Source organism: Odontesthes bonariensis, chromosome 7, assembly GCF_027942865.1.
Source record: "Odontesthes bonariensis isolate fOdoBon6 chromosome 7, fOdoBon6.hap1, whole genome shotgun sequence".
Taxonomy (NCBI): domain Eukaryota; kingdom Metazoa; phylum Chordata; class Actinopteri; order Atheriniformes; family Atherinopsidae; genus Odontesthes; species Odontesthes bonariensis.
Window position 1 is genome coordinate 35,865,762 of NC_134512.1, and position 21,715 is coordinate 35,887,476.

The window sequence follows — 21,715 nt, forward strand, 5'->3', positions numbered from 1 at the left end:
AACAGAGCTAACCGTAGGCAGAGAGGAAGATGAAGCTGGGAAGGATGACACACAGGAGGAAGAAAAGTCAAAACTAAACAATGTTCAGACAGATATTCGGACCAGAAGTGCAAATCCAGCTGAAATATGTAAGTTCAACCATTTCAGAAGGAAACTGGTTACAAAAGCAGTCTGACGGAAGGGAAGTCTAATTGAATTTTTTGCTCTGTGAAAACAACATTCAACTCTCTACTTTCTCAGCTTGAATATGTTCTGTGCATTCAGTTGTTTCAGAGTTGACCAGGCTGGAAAACAGTGAGAGACTCGGGCAGCTAGAAATGACCCCTGTTTCCAGAGCAATTGCCCGCCACATGGGATTGGACCTTTCGCTAGAAGGAGTGGCTGCACGCAACCGCAGAGGCATTGCTGTCATCCTATATGGAGCCCCTCTGACAGGTAGGAGCAAATTCTTTATTGGAGAAAGTAAATGGGAGACATACTAAAATACAAAAATAGATGACAGATGTTTCCACATTGTAAACTTGCTTTAATCCTTCTTTTTTTTGGCAGATAAGAGCAGCACAGCAGCTGCACTGGCCCTTCACTACGGGGCAGCATGCTTCAATGTTGATGCCGTTGTCACAGAAGTGCTGCAAAATGGCACCTCTCCCGTGAGCCTGTCAGCAAGACATCTGTATCAAGCTGCTGCTGCAGAGTATGCTCAAAGAAAGGCTGCAGAGGCTGGTAGGTATTATATATGTGCATCTCCAACACAACTGCGGAAGGGTAGATAATAAAGGTATGCTTATACTTCCAGCTCAGGTTTCTCAACATGCCACAGAACCAGGAGCCACAGCACCTGTTCAAGCCTCAGATCCAAATTCAGCCCCGGCTTCAGTTGAGACTGAAGTTACTTCAAAGCACAACGAGACCACCTGCAGTGAAAATGACTCCACAGCTCCTTTGCAGACTGAAAACATTCACAACAGCTTCTGCCTGGTACATTTCTTCCTGAAAATTTATCTTAATCTGTTTTAGCTCCACATTAAACGTCTTTCATCTCTCAGGTCCTGTGTCTTTCCTCTTTCTTAAGGACATCACTTTCAGATCCTGTTCATCTGCTGTAGATAGTTCTTTAGGCCTGACACTTCTTCTTTTGTCCTCCACTTGTCCAGTTTCCTCAAATGTTTTAAGGACACACTGCACACCCTGCTGAGATATGCCAAGTTTTCAGCTAACAGCTCTTTGGGAATCACCTTGTTGCTGCAGAAATCCTATTATGTCCAAAGCAAAACTTTGAAGCCCCTTCAGAAAGCCTGGAGAACTACTGCCCGAGACCACTAGGTCTTATTAGATTAGCAGAACATCTGTCTCAAAGAAATTAAAGGGTGGCTGAAAAGACTGAAATGTTCTGATCTTTTCTTTTAGGATGGAGATGTGACTACTCTGAGCAGTCTCCTGCCTGAACAGCTTCTTGTTGATATTCTGGCTGAAAGATTTCAGGTACAATAAGTTACAACATCACGGCTCAGATGTAGCTCAGAAAATGTCAGAATCTATTCACAACACTCGTGAAAAAGCTAAATCAAACAGAGGGTTAGTGGCTCATAGAGCATTCTTGTTTTAACCTGCCAGACATCTCATATTTATTCAGTCTAAATTTAATTTGTGTCATCTCCTCTTTTCTCTCTTTGTCTTGTCATTGCTGTTGCGCTGCCGTTGCTGCGATGGCAGCTTAGAGACTGTCACCGTGGAGTAATAATTGATGGCCTGGAGTCAGTGTACACTCAGTTTGTATCAAGCACATTACAAATTGTTCTGAAGGCTCTTAATAACCGCAAACACATCTATGTAGTCAACCTATCTGACTCCTACGCTGCCCTAAAGGCACGAGAAAGAGCGCAGAGAGAAGCTGAAGGTAAAATATAAATCAGTCCACACACACACGTTTAAATGTTTGTTCGAAAGTTTCCACATGCTTGATTCTCGGTTCATCAGCTTGATGACAGTGTGTGTTTAACTGTGTGCCCTGCAGAGGCTCTGCAGACGGAAAGAGCTGACAGGGAGGAGAGGTGGCTGCAGGAGCTGGATGAGGAGGAATACGAGGCTCTGCCAGTGGAGGAGAAGAAGCGAATCACCCAGCGACACCTGGAGACCCTCCGCCAGCAGAAACTCAGGTACTGATTGGACACTCTGGGCCTCATGCAGGTGCAAACCTTCTTACTTTTTTTGGGTTCCTAGTCAGATTTACACATCTGTCTAAAGTTGGACGTTGTCATGAATTGTTTCCTTAACTTGTTCTATTGAGAAGACATTATCTGCAGCATAATCAGCCAGCATTAAATGACCAGTAAAGGTTTAAAGCTATAATGTGTGATATTTCACGGACAATGAATGTCTCCATGAATGTCATCAGCTTCGCATTTTCCGTTTCCACATTGGAAACGGAAAATGCGAAGCTGATGACATGTCCTTCTACAAATCCCGTAGTTTTAAAATGGCGGAGCAACATGGAGACATTCATTGGAGTGTAACACTCTAATGTACATTCGTATGCTGAATATAAAGAATATAAGAACACTGCACTTTTGTGATGGAGGTAATTAATAACGATTGAGGTAATACTTGTGAATGATAAGACTCAAATTTGTTAATAGACAACGTGAAATATTACACATTATGGCTTTAATTTAATTCACAGACTTGTTCAATTCAATACATTTTTTAATTATACAGCACCAAATCCCAACAAATGTCCCATCAAGCCACTTCAAAGAATCTGTCCAATTCAAGCCAATTAATTGTAACATAGTTATAATGCAATCAAATTCAATTAATTCAATTCCAAATGAGTCCAATTCACACAAAAAGTAGCCGAGCTAAGGAAACCAACAGATTGCACTGAAACTTCTCTCTGATCCAATCTCCTGTCCTGAGTGCGCACAAGGTGACTGTGGGGAGAAAAAACTCCCTTTTTAAGAAACCTCCATCGGAACCAGAACCAGGAAGGGCGGCCATCTACCTGGACTAGCTGGGCCTGAGAGGACAGGAAAGAGGGGACAACAAATAGAACTCAAGGCTCTGCCTGGCAGCTGGTTCCACAGAGAGGGGCCTGATAACTGAAGGCTCTGCCTCCCAAACTGGCAGCTGGTTCCACAAGAGAGGGGCCTGATAACTGAAGGCTCTGCCTCCCAAACTGGCAGCTGGTTCCACAGAGAGGGGCCTGATAACTGAAGGCTCTGCCTCCCAAACTGGCAGCTGGTTCCACAAAGAGAGGGGCCTGATAACTGAAGGCTCTGCCTCCCAAACTGGCAGCTGGTTCCACAGAGAGGGGCCTGATAACTGAAGGCTCTGCCTCCCAAACTGGAAGCTGGTTCCACAAGAGAGGGGCCTGATAACTGAAGGCTCTGCCTCCCAAACTGGCAGCTGGTTCCACAAAGAGAGGGGCCTGATAACTGAAGGCTCTGCCTCCCAAACTGGCAGCTGGTTCCACAGAGAGGGGCCTGATAACTGAAGGCTCTGCCTCCCAAACTGGAAGCTGGTTCCACAAGAGAGGGGCCTGATAGCTGAAGGCTCTGCCTCCCAAACTGGCAGCTGGTTCCACAGAGAGGGGCCTGATAACTGAAGGCTCTGCCTCCCAAACTGGCAGCTGGTTCCACAGAGAGGGGCCTGATAACTGAAGGCTCTGCCTCCCAAACTGGCAGCTGGTTCCACAGAGAGAGGGGCCTGATAACTGAAGGCTCTGCCTCCCAAACTGGCAGCTGGTTCCACAGAGAGGGGCCTGATAACTGAAGGCTCTGCCTCCCAAACTGGCAGCTGGTTCCACAGAGAGAGGGGCCTGATAACTGAAGGCTCTGCCTCCCAAACTGGCAGCTGGTTCCACAGAGAGAGGGGCCTGATAACTGAAGGCTCTGCCTCCCAAACTGGCAGCTGGTTCCACAGAGAGGGGCCTGATAACTGAAGGCTCTGCCTCCCAAACTGGCAGCTGGTTCCACAGAGAGAGGGGCCTGATAACTGAAGGCTCTGCCTCCCAAACTGGCAGCTGGTTCCACAAGAGAGGGGCCTGATAACTGAAGGCTCTCTGCTCTGCCTCCCAAACTGGCAGCTGGTTCCACAGAGAGGGGCCTGATAACTGAAGGCTCTGCCTCCCAAACTGGCAGCTGGTTCCACAGAGAGGGGCCTGATAGCTGAAGGCTCTGCTTCCCAAACTGGCAGCTGGTTCCACAGAGAGGGGCCTGATAACTGAAGGCTCTGCCTCCCAAACTGGCAGCTGGTTCCACAGAGAGGGGCCTGATAACTGAATCTAAAATTATATTCTGAATTTAACAGGGAGCCAATGAAGAGAAGTTAAAACTGGAGAAATATGATCTCTGCTGTTAGTTCTCATCAAAACTCTGGCTGCAGGGTTTTGGATCAGCTGGAGGCTTTTCAGAGAATATGTGGGACAGCCCAATAATAAAGAATCACAGTACTCCAATCCTGAAGTAACAAATGCATGGAGCAGTTTTTCTGCATCACTCTGAGACAGGATGTTTCTGATTTGAACAATATTATGAAGGTGAAAGAAGGCAGTCCCAGAAACCTGTTTTATATGTGCGTCAGAGGACAGATCCTGGTCAGAAATAACTCCAAGTTTCAATATATTTAAAATAAAAGAATTTCAAACTATTAAAACATAGAAAACAGAAGTAAGAAAACATTGATTTAACAACTGTCAGTGATGCTTCATGAAGTGAGTTTGGTGCTAAAGTTTAAACATCCAGCTCATAGATACTAATTAAAAGGACTTGAAACAAAATGCTGTGTCTTCTTGAGTTCTTTGGGGAATGTTGTTTAAAATTTGACTTTGCCTTATTAAGCAGTAAGCAACCAAGTTTCTATCAAACTGTGGTGACCTAATTAACTTTGTTGTAAAAGTTTATGAATGTGTATTTGCATAAGGAAACTTGAGCAGATCGCAAAAGAGGATGAACAAAAGAAGCAGGAGGAAGAAATGAAGAGGCTGATGGAAGAAGAGTTAAAGAAGAGGAGTAAAAAGGGAGGAAAGAAGGACAATAAAGAGGTAGCCAGGAATAAAAGCTCACGGGAGGGAAAGAAGGTCTGTATATGAATCCCTGCTCAGGACAAAATCCTGTTTGATTAAAAAAAGCATGCAAACTCCCATAAGCACGTACAAACACACTCTTAATTTCCCAGCTGGTGAGCACAGAATTCATTTCTTATCCCTTTCCAGACACCGAATGTGCAAAGGATGTCTTCATGTAGCAACTCAAAAGAGTCACTTGGTGATGCAAGAGAACGTCATTTACATGAAGGTGCGAGCGCATGTAAACAAAGACTTCGACAGTATAGTGTCTAATGTAGAGATGTATGGACTCGTATGACATGACATGTCGTATGACCGGTTGTCTTACATGTTGGCTCCTCTTTGTTTACACAGTGCACCATGGCAACGAGGCTGAAGAATCATTAAAGCAGCCAGAAGAAACCAAAAGATTAAGCACAGAATCTCCTTGTCCCGCAGACAAACTGGAGAGAGAAAAGGTGAGTGTGATGCTCAGCAAAATCAGCGACACTCTTCCATCATACATGACACATACATGACTTGCTCGTCGGTGATTCTCACTTCTTTTTTTGCAATTTTGCATTTGATGATCTTCAGACTTCCGTTTTGAACAAAGAGTCGGTCGTGGGGTCAAAGGAACTGCGGAATCTAGATGAAGGTGTCAGCAAATGTAAGTATCTGCTTAAATCAGGTTACAAGCTATTCTGGGACAAAAAGTTTTATATTAAAGTTGAATGTTCTTACTGCCAACTTAAAACCTTAATGATTTGATAGAACTGACAGGTGTGAAACTAATGCAGTACACTTAAAAAAAATCTGTGTCGCTCTGATGACGCTAAATTAGCCCTTAAAAGATAAAAACCTAACCAAAAACTTCTCCTGTTTGCTAATGCAGTGCAGCCAGTTAAAGAGACTGATAATACACAGAAGAAGACAGAAGAAGCCAAAAGATTACAAACACAGTCTTCTCAACATGCAAACAAGCTGGAGGGAGAAATGGTGAGTTTCCCATGTGATCAGATGCTTTAAAGTGATAACAAGCAGCACTCAGAGTAGGGAGAATGTATTTGGGTGAAAGCACATCTAATGTCGGTGAAAAAGTAATCATATTAATCGTTAATCGCCCAGCCAGTATTCAAGTGCTTTTTGGGTTTAGAAAAGGCTACTGAACATCATCCATGCGGTGTCCTTTGGGGGACTCTTTAGGTCATTTAAGTCATTTTGCATTTACCAGTAAAAGTTCATGCTGCTCCCAGCAGGTGTTGGACTTGACCAGTCCAGCTCTTTACCACAGACTTTGTTTGGTCCAGTGAACTCAGGATCTTGTCTTGGCTTTATAAAGATGATGTCATTCTGTTGCAAGAAAAATATCACATTTAAGTTTCAGGCCATAGTTCTGAGGGAGAAAGGTGCAGATTGGCTGCTTTAGATGGGTTTAAGAATGTCAGCATCTTGTTCGTGAGTGGGTAAAAAAATGGAGCAGGAGGTTAGCAGGAAGATCAGTGTGGTGTCAGAACTCTACCCTCACCAAGGGTCTTCATCTCTCTGGGCTCACGGCTCACTCTTAGTGTTGGTGCTGTGTTTTGGGCAGATGTTATGAGGAATAAACCACACAGCAGAGTCTGAATCTCTATGTGTGGAAGTTCAGTGAATGTAATGAAAAGTAAAGCTATGGCTGTAATATCCCTGCTGTTTTCCCCTCTTCCAGTGCATTGTAGATGACCTGCTGTCTCAGTTCACTGAATATGAGCAGAACCAGGTCCAAGTAGAGCAAATCCTGCAGTACTGGGACCGGGCCCAGGGTTTGTTGCTGGTCCCTCATCTAAGTGAAGAAACCCTGCACGGGTCAGATGACACATTAACAGGGAAAGAGGTGATTTTCTTTCTTTTTTTTCTCTCAAATCTGTTCAAGACTGATTGGAAAATAGTAAACTGTGCTGAGCCTTTTATTCTCCTCTAGATTTAACTGTTGCCTGGCACTGAATTAATGTTAAGATGTTAAAATGATCCAACCTTTATTAACTTAGCAGTGTAGCTGATATTGAAACAAAGGGTTTTAACATACATGGTTGGAACTTATCTGTGGACTTTAATGTAGTAGTATTTAGTGAGAGCACAACAGAAGCTTTCAGTGTCGGTTACATTAGAGTTTGTGCAATAAACATTGACACAAAGTAGAAAGCATTAGTGCGGCTGAAGCCTCTCGTGTCATTAATCACTGCTCTCTGTGTTCAGACCCCTGCAGTCAAGAAGACTAAGAAAGGAAAGACCATATCTCCACTGGCCCGTCAGACAGCAGCATCAGCTGAACCCGATCACAAGGCAGAAGATAAGGTGTCTCCAGCAGACATCATCCCCCACATTGTCTTCAATGTTTCAGAGAAAGATACTGGGAGTGCCACAGAGCTGCTCAGTGACGGTTCCCTGCCTGCACCGGATGAGGTACGCTGACTGATTGACCTCTTTTTCTTATTTGTTTCTTCATTAGTATAATATTCTATTCTTTTCTGTCTTAAGTTGTTGGAGGATTTGGGTTTGGGACCTAGTGGTCCACCGATCCCTCCCCCCACCATCTTCTCCGTTGTTACCTTTCCTACACCCAGACAGCAAGCTAAAGCACAACAGACTTGTTTCACCTTCCTGATTCCTTCAGGAATGGAGGGTGATGAGGACATGAAAGGTTCAGAGGAAGAGACAAATGAATCATCTGCAAAGGTAATGATTTCTCAAACCAGCATGTGAGAAAATTGTGTCTTGATTAAAAATATATATATATATATGATAACGTTGATATGCTGATATGAAATACAACTGCTATCATCTTCATTATGATTGCAGCAGTTTGTATCATCACAATTAAATCAAAGAAGTTAATTAATATGATATTAATATATTTTAAAGAAACAGACCTGTTTTGTTTTTGTGCACAAAGGAGGAGGGAATTCCAACTACTTTTAGAAGTCAGAGGAAGGGCAGCAGTAAGCTGGCCTCAGTGCAAAAGGACAAAGATAAAAAAGACAAAGAGAGTCAGAAGAGCAAGAAAAGATCTTCCAGCAGGACAAAAAAGAAATTAGACGGCTCTCACACACTTTTACATGCCTCCTCCACCACTGACTTCACTGATCAAGACCAACAGCAAGGAAGCTTAGAGCTGAAACGCAGCCAGAGGCAAGCTATCCTCACACCGCGTGAGTTTCTAAGTGTTGGGGTTTCTCTCATTGGCTGTTTCTCTGCATCTTTTTTTTTTTTTTTGCAGTTTGACCACATTTCGCTGGGTTGTACCAGCTGGTGGCGAGGTGGTTCTGAAGATCTGGTTCTACTCAGAGTCACCTGGGAAGTTTGAACAGGCCTTCAGGTTTGAGCTTGTGGGGACCCGGAGACTCTACCAACTCACCTGCAGAGGAATATGCACCTATCCCTCCATCTGCAAAGATTACACGTGAGTCTGACCCGTCTGATAAAAGTAATGTAGGGACGTGACTGATGGAAGGGGAAGAAAGAGGATGGCAGGGATGCTTAGTGATGACTCCAAACGTTGGCCTCTTGTTGTCTATCCACTGTCATCTATATGATGTTGATTTGCTCATAGAAGTAGCCTAATGTGCGCTTTGGATTGGTTAATCAGCAGCTAGGATTGGAGAATTTTAGAGATGTACAAAGATCGAAACTTGTTTCCCTACAGCCGGCCAGATCTTTACATGAAGCAGGAACTTCAGTGGTTAAACAGAGAAAAATGCACCACGAATATCTTCTTTGTCTGATCTTTCAAAAGCAACACCAAACCATCTATGTTTCCACAGGACTCTTTTCGCCCACAGTAAGAAAGTGCAACATATGAAGGAAGGACTTCAGAAGTCTTACGTGATCAATGCTGCACTCTTTGAGTTTGGACCTTTGCTTTGCAGCAAGTCCAGAGACAGGTGAGAGGCAGCATGGTGGAAGTGAACGGTTTGAGGTGTTACTCTTTTCACAAATTTCACTCTTTGCTCTTAGGTACAAGGAAAATAGGTATCCGGAGAACACAGAGAGGCTGGTCGTTCATAACAACTCAAATTTGGAGGCAGAGGTCCAGTTCTGTTTCCAGCATGACACCCAGGCCTCCACATACCTGCTGGATCCCCCAACCATGACCCTCAAACCTGACCAAAAGGAGGTACCACTTTACAAATTTGCTGTAATGTAAGCTGCCTGTACTAAAACGGATGTGGATCTGTGAATATGTGAAAATTCTTCCACCTTGCCAGGAGCTGACAGTGTGGGCCTACCCAACAAAACAGGGACAAATGAAGGACTGTGTAGTTTGCCACATTAAGGATAATCCCGAGCCTGTGATCATCAACCTGTCATGCTGGGGCGTCCGGCCCGAGTTGGAGCTGGAAAGCAGGCATTTACACTTTGGCAGAATTCTGTTACACAGGTACCATATATATTCATGAATATATTCATAAAAAAGGGTTTCATATTCCCTGCTCTACTTACTCATAAATATCTCATCCCAATAGCCCAGTTCCCTCTTTCCAACACTTAATCTTGTTAAGGCAGGTAATGTCTGAGCCAGCATGGCAGCATGTCCTTTCTCATGTTAATTCCAAGGCTGCAGGATATATGCGTTGACTGGAATTCAAACTGCTGCAGCACATGTACAGGTGCTAAGCACAGGCACAATAGAGGCCGGGGTCCACCACACCAGAGAAGAACCCAGCTGCAGACTGTGCAGTGACTGAGGCAGTCCAGCACATAGTAGCAGGGTCTAAGAGGCAGGCAGGTAGGACATACGTGGAACAAAGAGCGAACCAAGTGGCTGAAACAACGTACAGAAACATCTGCACCAGTTATTGGTTGGGGCTCACAAAGCCAACGTGGGAGATATCACCAAAGGTAGTGGAGAATGTTAGAGCTAAGATCCTGTGGGTCTTCCAGATTCAGACTGATAAACTCCCTAAACAACCAGAGATTGTGTTGGTCGACAAACTACAGAAGAAGGCAGTCATGGAACCTGAAAAGCTCATAAAATAAAAAAGAGGAAGTTTAAATGATGTGAGAAGTGAAGGCAACGGGCACTCAGGGCTGTGAGAGTGGCTCCAGCAGATCCCAGGAACAACATCAGAGAGCAACCAGGCGGTGGCATGCATGGAGTAAGAGCGTCGCCTGTAACGTAGGTCCCTCACATGCTGCCAAAATGGAAACAGAACAGTTTCTGAATGTCTGAACATTAGCAATAGATCATGCGGGCCCTGAGGTTTGTGGGACGGCGACTCTGTGGATCAGGATTGCTTTCAACAAATTAGAATCCAAAGAGTTTGGAAGCAGGGTGAACAGTTTGTGTCGAGCTGACAGCTTCCATTGTGACAACATGAGCAATGTTACCCACTTTACCTGGCAGTAGTTTTTACGTTGTGCCTGATATGTGTATCTCCACCATGCACACATCTGTACACATGTAAGATGAATCCTCTATCCCACTCTTCTCATCTTTTCATCCGCTCAACCCAGTTTCTCTGATGCTTCTTCTCAGGAGGGACAGTCGTAGTGTGATGATGCACAATAAGACAGCTCTGCCTGTGTTCTGGAGGCTGCAGGGTGTGGAGGAGTTAGGTGATGAGTTTGTGGTGCCAAAAGATCAGGACACCATCCCACCTCACTCTTCATTCCTTCTCAGCATACAATTCAGGCCCAGGAGGCCACTCCTTATCAGAAGGATTTTACGTCTTGAGGTCAGGAAAAACAAGATCTCCGCTCATTTTATAATCAAATAACATGAAATACTGTTTACAACCTCTGCAAAAACTATGGGCTCACTTCCTCATACACGGTATCATGATTTAATCCTTTTCTTGATTGTTTGTGGTCTGTGTTTTTAATCATTTTTTCACACAATAAAAAGCTGAATGAACATCCTTGAAGTGTTGTGATTCCACCATCTTTTTGTAAAACAGGCCTTTTGGAAGTCCAGCCCAGTTCTCTTGATGCCAGTTGTCAACCCAGACAGTTGCATATTGTTTCTTTTCTTATTTTTTTACTCAGGTGTCTGATGTGGACAAGATTCTGGGGATTGTGCAAACTGAAAACATACAGGTCGTTGCTGAAGCCTATGACATGAATCTGGAGATCACACCAGGTAGCTCTGTTTAACTCTGAACGTGGACATTTTTAACAATCTGTAAAGAACATTTCATGTCTCTGTTTCCTTGTTCTACTTCGCCGCCACACCCTTTTGATCAATGGAATAGCTCATTTATTAATGGTTTGTTTGAAAATAAGAGTAAAAAGTAGCTTAGTCTGCCTTTAATCCACCTCAAGTTGTGCACTTTTTCATTTTCACAACTAATCATTTTATTTCTTATCACATAAATGACTTGAAATTCACACCAAATAGGATATTTGAACTGATAAATGAAATGCAGATGTTACATAAATAAGCTAAAAGACAGATTGTGCTACTAAAACGTCCTCCACAGTTTGCAGTTAAAAATGTTTTTTTTTTAAATTGAATATATTTTTTTTAATTCAGCATTTCTCTGCTTGGTGGCATTGTTAATCACTGGAGTTTCTGCCCAGATATCCCAATAACACACTAAACTCTTGTTTTTCTGACAGATGGCTGTCTGGACTTTGGAACTATCAGTGTCTATGAAGAGGCCAAACTGTCTCTCAAACTGAAAAACAAAGGGAAATATGAAATAGCCTTCAGGTGAGTTTGAACAGCTTTCATTTTTAAAACCAAACTAGTGTTTTCCACATGGGAAAGGGTTTATCATTCTACTTTCTCCTCACAAGGTTCGCATTTGACCAGATGGGCCAAACCCTGCCAAACTTGGGCTCCATTTTCAAGGTGTCCCCACAGAGCGGTTCTCTAATGCCCAATGAGAGGCCCACGGCAGTGCTCATCACCTGCAGACCTAAGAAGGAGGTCTCACTCAGAGAGCAACCCATCCTGCCTTTCCAGGTGTGAGCCACACAATGATCCAAAAAGTTTTTGGGACCCTAAGTTCTGATTTTACTTCACCTCCTCTCGGCCTCTCTACCTTTGTTTATTACAATATATTGCAGTATATGCCCAAATGTAGTCGTAATTGAACTCACTGGACTTTGTTTTGTTATATAATTTATTTGTATGACACCATACAGAACTGTTAAATATTCATTTGTGAGGTTTATATGAGTATCATTGTGAGAAAAGTTGACTTGAAATAGAAGCTCACTCTTATAGAAGTGAATATTCCTGCAGTTAGTTGGAAAATCTGCGATCGCTGAAGCAAAATTGACAAGATTTGTTTTCCAACTAGTCCAAGTCTGTAATCAGAAGACCTGTGAACACCAGAATTGTCCCAGATTTGGTCTCTACATCCTGGCTCCACATGGGAAATAATTCCTAAATAATACAAGAAGAGTAGTGACCAACAAAAAAATCAGCTTCATGTGTAGAACGAGCCATAAAACCAATGATCAGAGCCAAAGTGGCCGTCCTAAACTGATGACCTGAACAGTGCGCTATTTACGCAAATTAGCTCTAAAAGAAACATTCGAGTTGATGTGGCTGCTGAGATGTTGTGAATGACACTGCACAATGTCAGCTTTGATATCTGCAAAAAGCTAAATGGCGACAGTTAAAATGTTAAAATGAGGTCCAGAAATGTTTTGGATGAACCTGGTCGAGTCTACATCAACGTGTACATCATTCTGCACAGCAGGGGGAGTCTGATGAGATGGATTGGGACTGTTCAGGATCCAAAAATACAGCCGACCAGGCAGTTCAAAGTCTAAAAGCAACCTGACTGAAGGTTCTTAGGAGAGTAGTTGGTGGCAGTCATGGTTACCTGAGAGTGCAGCTGATGACCATGAATCATGGACGTCGGAACTATTTTCTGAGAGTCGGTTTTTGTTGGGATGGGCGGGGAAAGCACGCACACTTATCAGTGATTAAGGATTTGATTTGAAGTTATTCTATAAAAGCAAGCAGTTATAAGAGAACTAGAATGGACGAACAGGGCATCTTTGTCGTTAAGAAAATTAAACTTTGATAACTGAATCAAGCCATTTAAGGAAGATAACAGCATTATTTCTAACCTTGAACGTGTCGTTTATTCAGTAGCGATTCTTAACATACCCAGGCATCGCAGATAAAATACACCACAAATGAGAAAAAGAAAAGTATGCGGTCATGACTCAGCACTTTCATGCATTTCCAAAAGACCTACTGCTAAAAAGTTTAAGCAGGGTCGAGGCACGGCTTTCATCCATAAGGTCACTGTGAGCGTTCAGTGGCCAAATGTGTTGGTCTCTGCTGCGTCATGGTGTTGCACAGCCAGGTTTTCAGCCTGCGCAAAGCTGAGAAAGAGCGCTCAGATCCTGCGACAGATATGGGCAGACGGAGCTTAATGAGCTTCTCCATCTCTGACAGCATCAGCTGGCTTTATTGAACTTGTGACATTAAGCTAACACCAACAGATCAAAACAACAATGCGCGCAAAAATAAAGTTGTGTTTTTTTTATTTGTTTAGCCTACGTCACACTGGGCTGTCAGATGCAGCCTGACTCCACATTAGCCTCGTTAGGCAGGCTGCATATCACATCAAAAGCATAGATCTATGCATTGTTTATATGAAAGAGATAAATGTAAGTCAGACCGATTTAGTTTAATATTTCTTTAAAGCGTAATGCAGTGTGTAGGGAGGCTGATGGGGGGGCCGTACCCCCCCATCCCTCATTCCGACGTCTATGACCATGACATACACTGGCAAACAGAATGAATTTGTTTGAATTCAGAATGAATTTGTTTGAATTCAAAGTGAATGACAGTTTTTTTGAGCTGGGCAGAGAAGGACTGCAGGATAAACATCCTAAACACACTGAAAAAGTCATCCAACAGTTTTTAGATTGTTTTCAATAGAAAGGTGATAAAGAAAAAAGTGATGGATTTCAAAGCTTTCAATCTTAGTTGTACATCTACCGTCTGTTGAACTGAGTTCCAGATGTGCCGTCTGTGTTTTAAACCCTGCTGTTCCACTCAGAGGTGTTGAAGACATCGAGGCGTGACACGGCTTTAACAAGCTTAGATTCTGGTATAAGTATCACTGGACAGGTACTGTATTTATTCCTGTTGTAAACCATAGAAGCAGTCACGACAGCAGAAGTCACATTTACTCAAGAAGAAGAAGTAGAGGGATTAGATAGCTTGTTTACTCTAAAGTAACAACTGGTTTAAATGAAGTCGGTTTGAAGTCGAGGCTAACTGAAGGAATCTTTTGCAGATGATCGAACCCAACATCGGGAAAGAAGGAGAAACCATCGCCACCATAAACATCAAAGTTTCAGTGCAGGCTGTTTTCTCCAGGTCACTGTTAGCTTTAACGTGTATTTATTTGTTTTACACAAACACGATTACATTATTAAAGTCAGTGCACGCTACTATATTAGTTCTTTGATTGTGTTTTATGCACAAATTGTAATAAACAAACTTGTGGCTGCTTTTTAGATACAAGATCACGCCTGCATGTGACATCAACTTTGGTCCAATTGTCTACGGTTGCAAGAAAAGCCTGAACTTCACCATCGAAAACAACGGAGTCTTTGAGATGCATTTCAGCATCTGTCACATGACCACAGAACCTGGGTAGGAGAGCAGGGCACACTTATAAATCTGATGGTTGCTTGTAATAGAGGCCCAAATACAGGATGTGGTCAAGAAAAATCCAAGATGAGGAAGTCTAGATACTAATTGTCAAGCACGGGTCATTAGTCCACAAATATCCAAAAACAGAGGAAGTGTCAAATAAAAAAATTCAGGAGTTGACTAAAGAGGCCAGGGTTAAGGAAAGGTTGATAAGCCGAGAACAAGCTGGGGTCAAACTGGTGTGAGAGCTGGTCACAAAGGGTGAGTAATGACTGATGCAACCAGCTGAGGGAGGCAGGTCCAAAATAAGTGAGGAGCAGAAGCAAAATTAATTATGTTTATTTTACAGGAAAACAGGAAATGAACAAAAATCTGACCACAATGCGAGAAAACAGCAACAATAAAGCAACAATAAAACCAAATAAAACAACTGAATTGCTTCAAAATGTCCAAAAATAATAAAGCTAATTACTGCAATCAGCAATGTGAAACAGTCAGAAAGTTGTTTAAACTGTGGCAGTGACTCACAAAGGGTGACACAGGGATTCGAGCTCTGAGAGATGTTCACCTCCATCACCTTTAGTTTCACCTTTAGTTTAGTGGCCTCTAACATTTAGTCAAACCTTTGATATAGCTGCACATGTTGGAGATGTTTGGAGAGTTAAATCTTATTGGTGTGATATCCATATATATAAAAAAGTGTTTTGATTATACTGGGGTTTTTGTTCTTGTATACTGTTCCCAGGAGTCCAGGTAAGGTGATACCCGAAGAGAGCCTTTCACCAAAGCCCACTTCCAGTCTCAAAGTGAAACGCGAGTCTATCCAAAGAAAGCCGATTATTCACCAGGTGAGAGACTGCAGGAGGACCACGTGTGTGTTTTAAGCTTAATCTTTGGGTTTAAATGTTCACTTTTTTTCCCCCAGTACTCTCACCACCTCTGCTTCTTTCTTCTCATTCACAAGAATCGCCTCACTATCGGGCTGTTCTCAGTGTTTCCCTGCGCTGGAAGTCTCCTGCCAGGGTGTCAGCAGCTGGTGAGTGTGGACTGTGTCGCTGAGCAGGTGGGCGCGTGGAACCAGGCTTTGCTCATTGACATCAGTGGACGCAACCCCTCACACCAGCCTGCCGGCATACCGTACAGACTCCTAGCTGAAGTCTGCAAGCCAGGTGAGAGCTGTGTGACCCACAACTGATCGGTAAACCTGACCAAGTTGTGATTCAATTGGCCGGTTTCACAGATTTGCAGGATTCCTTCTCATTTCACTTGCAGCGCTAAAAAAAAGATTGGATGCCCAAAACAAATCCCCTCTTCTAGCTTTTTTAGTTTATTGGCAGCAGGTTCGTATCATGATTGGATGTAAAAGGAGCATCTTTATGTGCTGGTGGGCAAAAAGATCAACAATTTAGTCCTATCTGTTGTATATTATTACAAATAACTTGGGGATTTCTTCATCTAACATTCATAATATGATTGAAATATTCAGCGAATCAGAGGAATCTCTGTACAAAAGGCTTTTAGCTACAAACAAGCATTTATATTCAGGTTTTAGAGCAGCTTAGAGTCATTTTGGCTTTGTTTTTATTGAGAAAACGTGTCATTTGTCATTCATCTAAGGATGTATTTACCTAATTTTTTGACTTTATAATAGACCAGATGATTTTCTTATCATGTCTTTCTACAAATAAAAGAGTAAACATGGAGGAGGGTGTACTTTCTCTTTCATGACTGTAAACCTGGCATTCAGATGATCTGTTTCAGGGAGGGAGGTCTTTGTTTCAGCCAGAAAATCTCAGATGACATGCTGAGCATCTTACGACAGCATGGCTTTGTAGGAGGGGTCCAGTGTTGTAGTCCGGATCTGGCTTTTTTACATCAAGCATGAAAAGCTAAGGTCAAATTGGAATTTTCCTTGTTTTGAAAGCACTATTCTCTTTAAAAACCAACCCTTGTTTTCTTTCTCTGTTTCCCAGTCATAGCGTTAGACATGGCCTCCATCTTTGAGGAACACCACCTGTGCCACAACAGTAGCCAGCTCAGCTCTGAACAGTTCTGCAATGCTGAAGGCATTTATGTCCTGGACGAGAACAAATTTATCTTCAACAAAGTCCTGGTTGGGCGAACCGCGAAGGCCCGCTTCAGAATCACCAACAAAAGCAAGGTCCACTGCGGGCTCAATATGGCCATCAGATGTGTCGGGCCAAAAGTAAGAATTTTAAAGCTGAGTGTGATGGTTACGTGGATAAATTAAGTTAGTTAGAATGAAAAAATATGGGATGTGTCTTCTTACAGACATCTCGAAATGTGGAGGTGTTTGATTTGTGTGCGACAACACTGAACATACCCAACCAGTCCCATGCCTTTGCCGTCGTTACCTTCACACCTCAGACGATGCAGCAATACTGTGCAGTGTTTGAGCTCACAATGGAAGGAATGGGCAGGTAAAGAGTTTATATCTGTGCGTATTATTGTTGTGAATATAGTTATATATCACATTTAGGGCTGGGCCAGTTAACTCGTTATTATCGCGCTAACTCGTTAATTATTTAACGCCGATAAATATTTTATCGTGCAATAACGCAGGTTTTATTATTTATCTTATTATTGTAAAAGTCTGTTACTCACAGGCTTTTATTTGTTAAAAGTCTGTTGCTGTCTGCTGTGGAACAGGAAAAGAAAGTAATCGGCGGATCCACCAAACATGGAGAAGGGTACGGAACTTTTAATCGGCCATTTTCATTTTAAAGTTCTTCCAGACGGCGGAGTCGACAGAACCAAAGTCATCTGTAAACTCTGCCAAGTTGAATTGTCTTCTCAGCGTAGTAATTCCAGTCTAAAATATCACTTAAAGGCAAAACACACAACTGATAGCAGCAAGTCATTCAAGGAAACAGACAGTGGAGCGAGGCTTCTACATAAAAACTACAGAAAGATACTGATGTTAAAAGTGTGTTTGCACAACAAATGTTATGGCACTTTCATTCATATGGCAGCACATTTAAAATAAAACTAAATGCTTCATGAATTCATTTTGCCCAGCCCTAATCACATTACATTAACTTAGCAGATGCTTTTGTCCGAAGCAACTTACAAATGAGGATCATATGTTGAATTTGGGGGTTCAGTATCTTGCCCTAAGACACTTCAGCAGGTGAACCGAGGAAGTCGGCACCCCACCCATCTTTCTCTCTTCTGCTTTTTCCAGAACAACACCTACATCCAAGCGCAAGGTGCTGGAGTTCGACCTGATAGGAGAGGGCACTCTGCCCAGCGTGTGTGTGGTGCGTCCATCTCTGCGAAGCAGTGGAGGAAGCCCGATGCTAACATTCAGGCGGGTTTTGATAGGGCGAAGACATACCCTGCCACTGGTGCTGCTAAATGATGGGATTGTTCCAGCTCAGGTGTGCGAAGGCACATTACTGTGCCCTTTAAATACAACACATGCACTATAAAAACGTTTGTAATGTCCTTATAAAGATCAAGCGTGGACAAAGTCAATGGCAATTTTAAAAAGCTGTCTGGAATTGCTGTGTAGGTCCAGATTGACATGTTGGATAAACACGGAGTGTTCACCCTTAAAGCTGCTCCTGGAAACACCCACAGCTCCATCTACTCCACGCAGCTTCAGTGTCCCACCGGCTCAGGTAACACTTTAATCTATAAAATCCATCACTTGATTATTTATCACTTATCTGTATAGTTTTTTGTTTCCATAACGGACAAAACAAAGATTTTTTTAAATACATTTTACACATTTTTCTTTCTTGACCTTTGCCACAAAGCAGCTTAACCACTTAAAATAGATTGTTGAAGGTAAATCATTTTTGCTGTGGACCCTGAGAGTGTGGATAGTGGTGGTGAAGGGGTGAAGCATCAGTGGACTGATGAGAAAAACATGAGAATGGGTAAAATAATATGGCAGTGTGTAGTATAAAAGCCCGTTCTCTCCTGAATTAGGACATGTGAGAAAACAGATCTTCCTCATTTAACTTCAACAAAAGCTTCATCGGCAGCAGCTAATGTTGCCACAAGCCTCTAGCAGAGATGGGAGAGATTAAACTAAATGGGTCTAAATTTAACTCTTTACACAGATGATTTGTAAGGTTGTGAAGCTTGCAGCCTTGTCTTTCACAGAGCGTCAGTGGGTGCACAGAGCCACCCTGTGGCTCAACGTGAATGAACCAGAGGGTTTTGAGGTCAGCTTCTGCTCTGAAAGACCTCTGAGTGTCAAGGCAAAGATTACAGTGCAAGTGAAGGACAACCAGTACAGCAACACCACCATACGAGTGACGGGGGAGGCTTACCAGGAAATGGTCTCTCTTGATAACATCAACAGGTCGATGCAGGACGTGGATGAGGAAGATGAAGGGGAAGGTATGTGATGAAGGGAGTAAAGAACGGAAGAAGCAGGGGAAACAGAGAGGAAGTAAAGTCAATTGTAAACAAGGGATATACCTAAAAGGCCTATTTCTCTGTGAAAGGTAATTATGAGGTGCTGCACTTTGGCGACTGCCATGTTGACCGTCCATACCGCGAGAGTTTCACCATGATCAACCACAGCAGCCACCAGGTGGTGAGATTTGAGTGGCTTCCCACTGGATCTCATGTCTTCTTTTCACCACAGGTAAAACACTGAAGGATGAAACAGATGTTGCAGTAAATTTCAAGTGTGGGCTGGACCTCCTCAGGGGGGCTCCCAGCAGTTTAAAGGGTGGCTCAGTGAACAGAGGTCAGCAAACAGCAGTTCTGGGGAGGATGTACTGTTTTTCACAAGTTAAAAAACTAACACAACCCTTAGTATAGTACATGTGTAGTACATTTGGTGTAATCTATATTTATCAGACAGCAAACTATCACAGTATCAGATTTGGGATTGGGATTATAAAACATGTTGGCGTCCAGGAGCTTAACAACACTAAGCAACACAAAGCTGGAGTGAGTGAGGTTGGATCATGTTATTACATTATCAGGGAACATACAGTAAAAAGCTTTAGAGTTTAGACCACACACCACACTGGTAATGGTTTGTAGATTTGTATTCTCAGATACTTACATTTCCTTCGTCTGCAGTTGGACCATGAACAGCTAGCAGGCTACTGATCTGCAAGTCGTGTGCTGAGCAGCCCAAGTAGTTAAAACACTGCAGAACGTAAGGGCTGCCAACTGGTTAATAACACCGTCCTAATTCCTTTGTCACATACGCGTCCATAAACTGGGGCAGGTAGCACGTTTCCCCTCCATATCTGAACAGCTCGGAATACTAATTGCTTTAATTTTGCTGTCCCAATCTTTAATTTAATCTTTTGTTCGTTTCCATCCCTTTATTGTTGCTTCTTGAGATGTTTTTATTGGAATATCAGTACCTTCTCTCAGAGGCTCTTATAAAATCTCTCCCTTGCATCAACTAACTGCTGTTAAAACCTCAGAGCTTATACATAAAACAAAAAGTTATTTATATATCAAAACTGTAATGCTCTTTGAACTGGACTTCCCATAAAGAGCATTAAACATCTGCAGCTCATCCAGAACGCTGCTGCTGGAGTTTTAACCCGGACTAAGAGATCTGAACACATCACAGCAGCTTTAAAGTCTTTACTCTGGCTTCCAGTCAGTCACAGAATAGATTTTAAAAGCCTGCTGATGGTTTAAAAATCCCAGAACAGTTTAGGCCCAAAATGCATCTGTGATCTGTTCAGAGAATATAAACCTAGCAGAGCTCTCAGATCCAAGGAGTCAGGTCAGCTGGTCCAGTCCAGAGTCCAGACTAAACATGGAGAAGCAGCATTTAGCTGTTATGCTGCAAACAAGTGGAACAAACTGCCAGTCGAGATTAAACTTTCACCAAATGGAGACATCTCATGTGTCTATGCATGAAATCTGCACGCTATCTTTGAACTTATCTGGACTGTTGCTTGTTTTTAAATTCCTTTAAATGATTTTATTTGTTTCTCTTTATATTCTTTTATGTATTTTTAATGCTTCTTCCACTCCCTGCTGCAATGCTTTTATTTTATGTAAAGCACTTTGAATTGTTCTCTACATGAAATGTGCTACAAATAAATTTGATTTGATTTCGATTAACAGCCTTTTAATTTAAGTTATCTGTTAGGATAACCTTTGCTGTATATGGTAATAAAACATCCCCCCTATTTACAGGTGGGGCACCTTCATGCTGGATGCTCTAAAGAAGTGACCGTCACCTTTCAGTCCAGTCAGCCAGTGACTCTGACAGGCCAGCCAATGAAGTGTAAGTTTTGTCAGGTGGAGTTCCAGGAGCCACTGGAGCAGGTGGCTGAGTGGGACGACCGACAGAGGACGGTGCAGTGGCAGAGGGCTTCAGAGCAGGCTTCTGAAGCACCCCAGCAGCCGGTGGCCAAGAAGGTACACGTGGTCTCTGTGTGTTGCCTCAGCGACGTGTGGATGATACGCATTTTCACATTTGTTCCTTGATGTGTGTGCTTGCATACAGGTGATAAAGACAGATCCTGAACCCAACTGCTCGGTAGTTGATGGCTCTCAGTGGGAGTTGGATTTGTGCATCAGTGCAGTTTGTGATCATGCAAAGTTCAGCTGCTCCACCGACACCATCCACTTCAAAGATACGATGCTTTTCCAACCCAGGCTCCACAAGTAAGTCAGACTCTGGGTTCAATATTCTGTGAGCCATTCCATCACATTTGAGAATTTATTGCATTGATTCAAAGCTTATGGATAAAAAACTTATTATTCAATAAAAAGATGATCACATGGGTCTTATATACCATACAATACTAGGGCTGGGCAACGATTAAAACCTTTAATCTAATTAATCGCATGATTTCCCTGATTAATCACGATTAATCCCATCTGTACGCAAAATCCAAAAATTAATTAAAAAGTAGCGTATAGCTTTTAGCATTTAGTTTTATTTTAAATGTGCCGCCATATGAATGAAAGTGCCATAACATTTGTTGTGCAAACACACTTTTAACATCAGCATCTTTCTGTAGTTTTTATGTAGAAGCCTCGCTCCACTGTCTGTTTCCTTGAATGACTTGCTGCTATCAGTTGTGTGTTTT

The 21,715-nt window shown here is 42.7% G+C and overlaps 1 protein-coding gene across 1 annotated transcript in view; it reads left to right on the forward strand.

The window, feature by feature from the left end:
• Positions 1-21,715, forward strand: part of hydin (HYDIN axonemal central pair apparatus protein) — a 95,187-nt gene that overhangs the window by 52,558 nt on the left and 20,914 nt on the right. The window contains exons 38-73 of the mRNA XM_075471211.1: positions 22-128; positions 265-435; positions 550-719; positions 802-978; positions 1,408-1,482; positions 1,714-1,897; positions 2,015-2,156; positions 4,921-5,077; positions 5,189-5,294; positions 5,420-5,523; positions 5,642-5,714; positions 5,940-6,043; positions 6,753-6,917; positions 7,280-7,486; positions 7,562-7,759; positions 7,980-8,212; positions 8,301-8,483; positions 8,845-8,964; positions 9,038-9,197; positions 9,289-9,461; positions 10,560-10,758; positions 11,069-11,162; positions 11,642-11,735; positions 11,822-11,990; positions 14,296-14,378; positions 14,520-14,657; positions 15,403-15,505; positions 15,622-15,835; positions 16,637-16,863; positions 16,950-17,098; positions 17,863-18,058; positions 18,193-18,301; positions 18,792-19,006; positions 19,120-19,281; positions 20,814-21,038; positions 21,127-21,287. Of these exons, the coding sequence (XP_075327326.1) occupies positions 22-128; positions 265-435; positions 550-719; positions 802-978; positions 1,408-1,482; positions 1,714-1,897; positions 2,015-2,156; positions 4,921-5,077; positions 5,189-5,294; positions 5,420-5,523; positions 5,642-5,714; positions 5,940-6,043; positions 6,753-6,917; positions 7,280-7,486; positions 7,562-7,759; positions 7,980-8,212; positions 8,301-8,483; positions 8,845-8,964; positions 9,038-9,197; positions 9,289-9,461; positions 10,560-10,758; positions 11,069-11,162; positions 11,642-11,735; positions 11,822-11,990; positions 14,296-14,378; positions 14,520-14,657; positions 15,403-15,505; positions 15,622-15,835; positions 16,637-16,863; positions 16,950-17,098; positions 17,863-18,058; positions 18,193-18,301; positions 18,792-19,006; positions 19,120-19,281; positions 20,814-21,038; positions 21,127-21,287 (5,547 nt within the window). The remainder of the gene's footprint in view (positions 1-21; positions 129-264; positions 436-549; positions 720-801; positions 979-1,407; positions 1,483-1,713; positions 1,898-2,014; positions 2,157-4,920; positions 5,078-5,188; positions 5,295-5,419; positions 5,524-5,641; positions 5,715-5,939; positions 6,044-6,752; positions 6,918-7,279; positions 7,487-7,561; positions 7,760-7,979; positions 8,213-8,300; positions 8,484-8,844; positions 8,965-9,037; positions 9,198-9,288; positions 9,462-10,559; positions 10,759-11,068; positions 11,163-11,641; positions 11,736-11,821; positions 11,991-14,295; positions 14,379-14,519; positions 14,658-15,402; positions 15,506-15,621; positions 15,836-16,636; positions 16,864-16,949; positions 17,099-17,862; positions 18,059-18,192; positions 18,302-18,791; positions 19,007-19,119; positions 19,282-20,813; positions 21,039-21,126; positions 21,288-21,715) is intronic.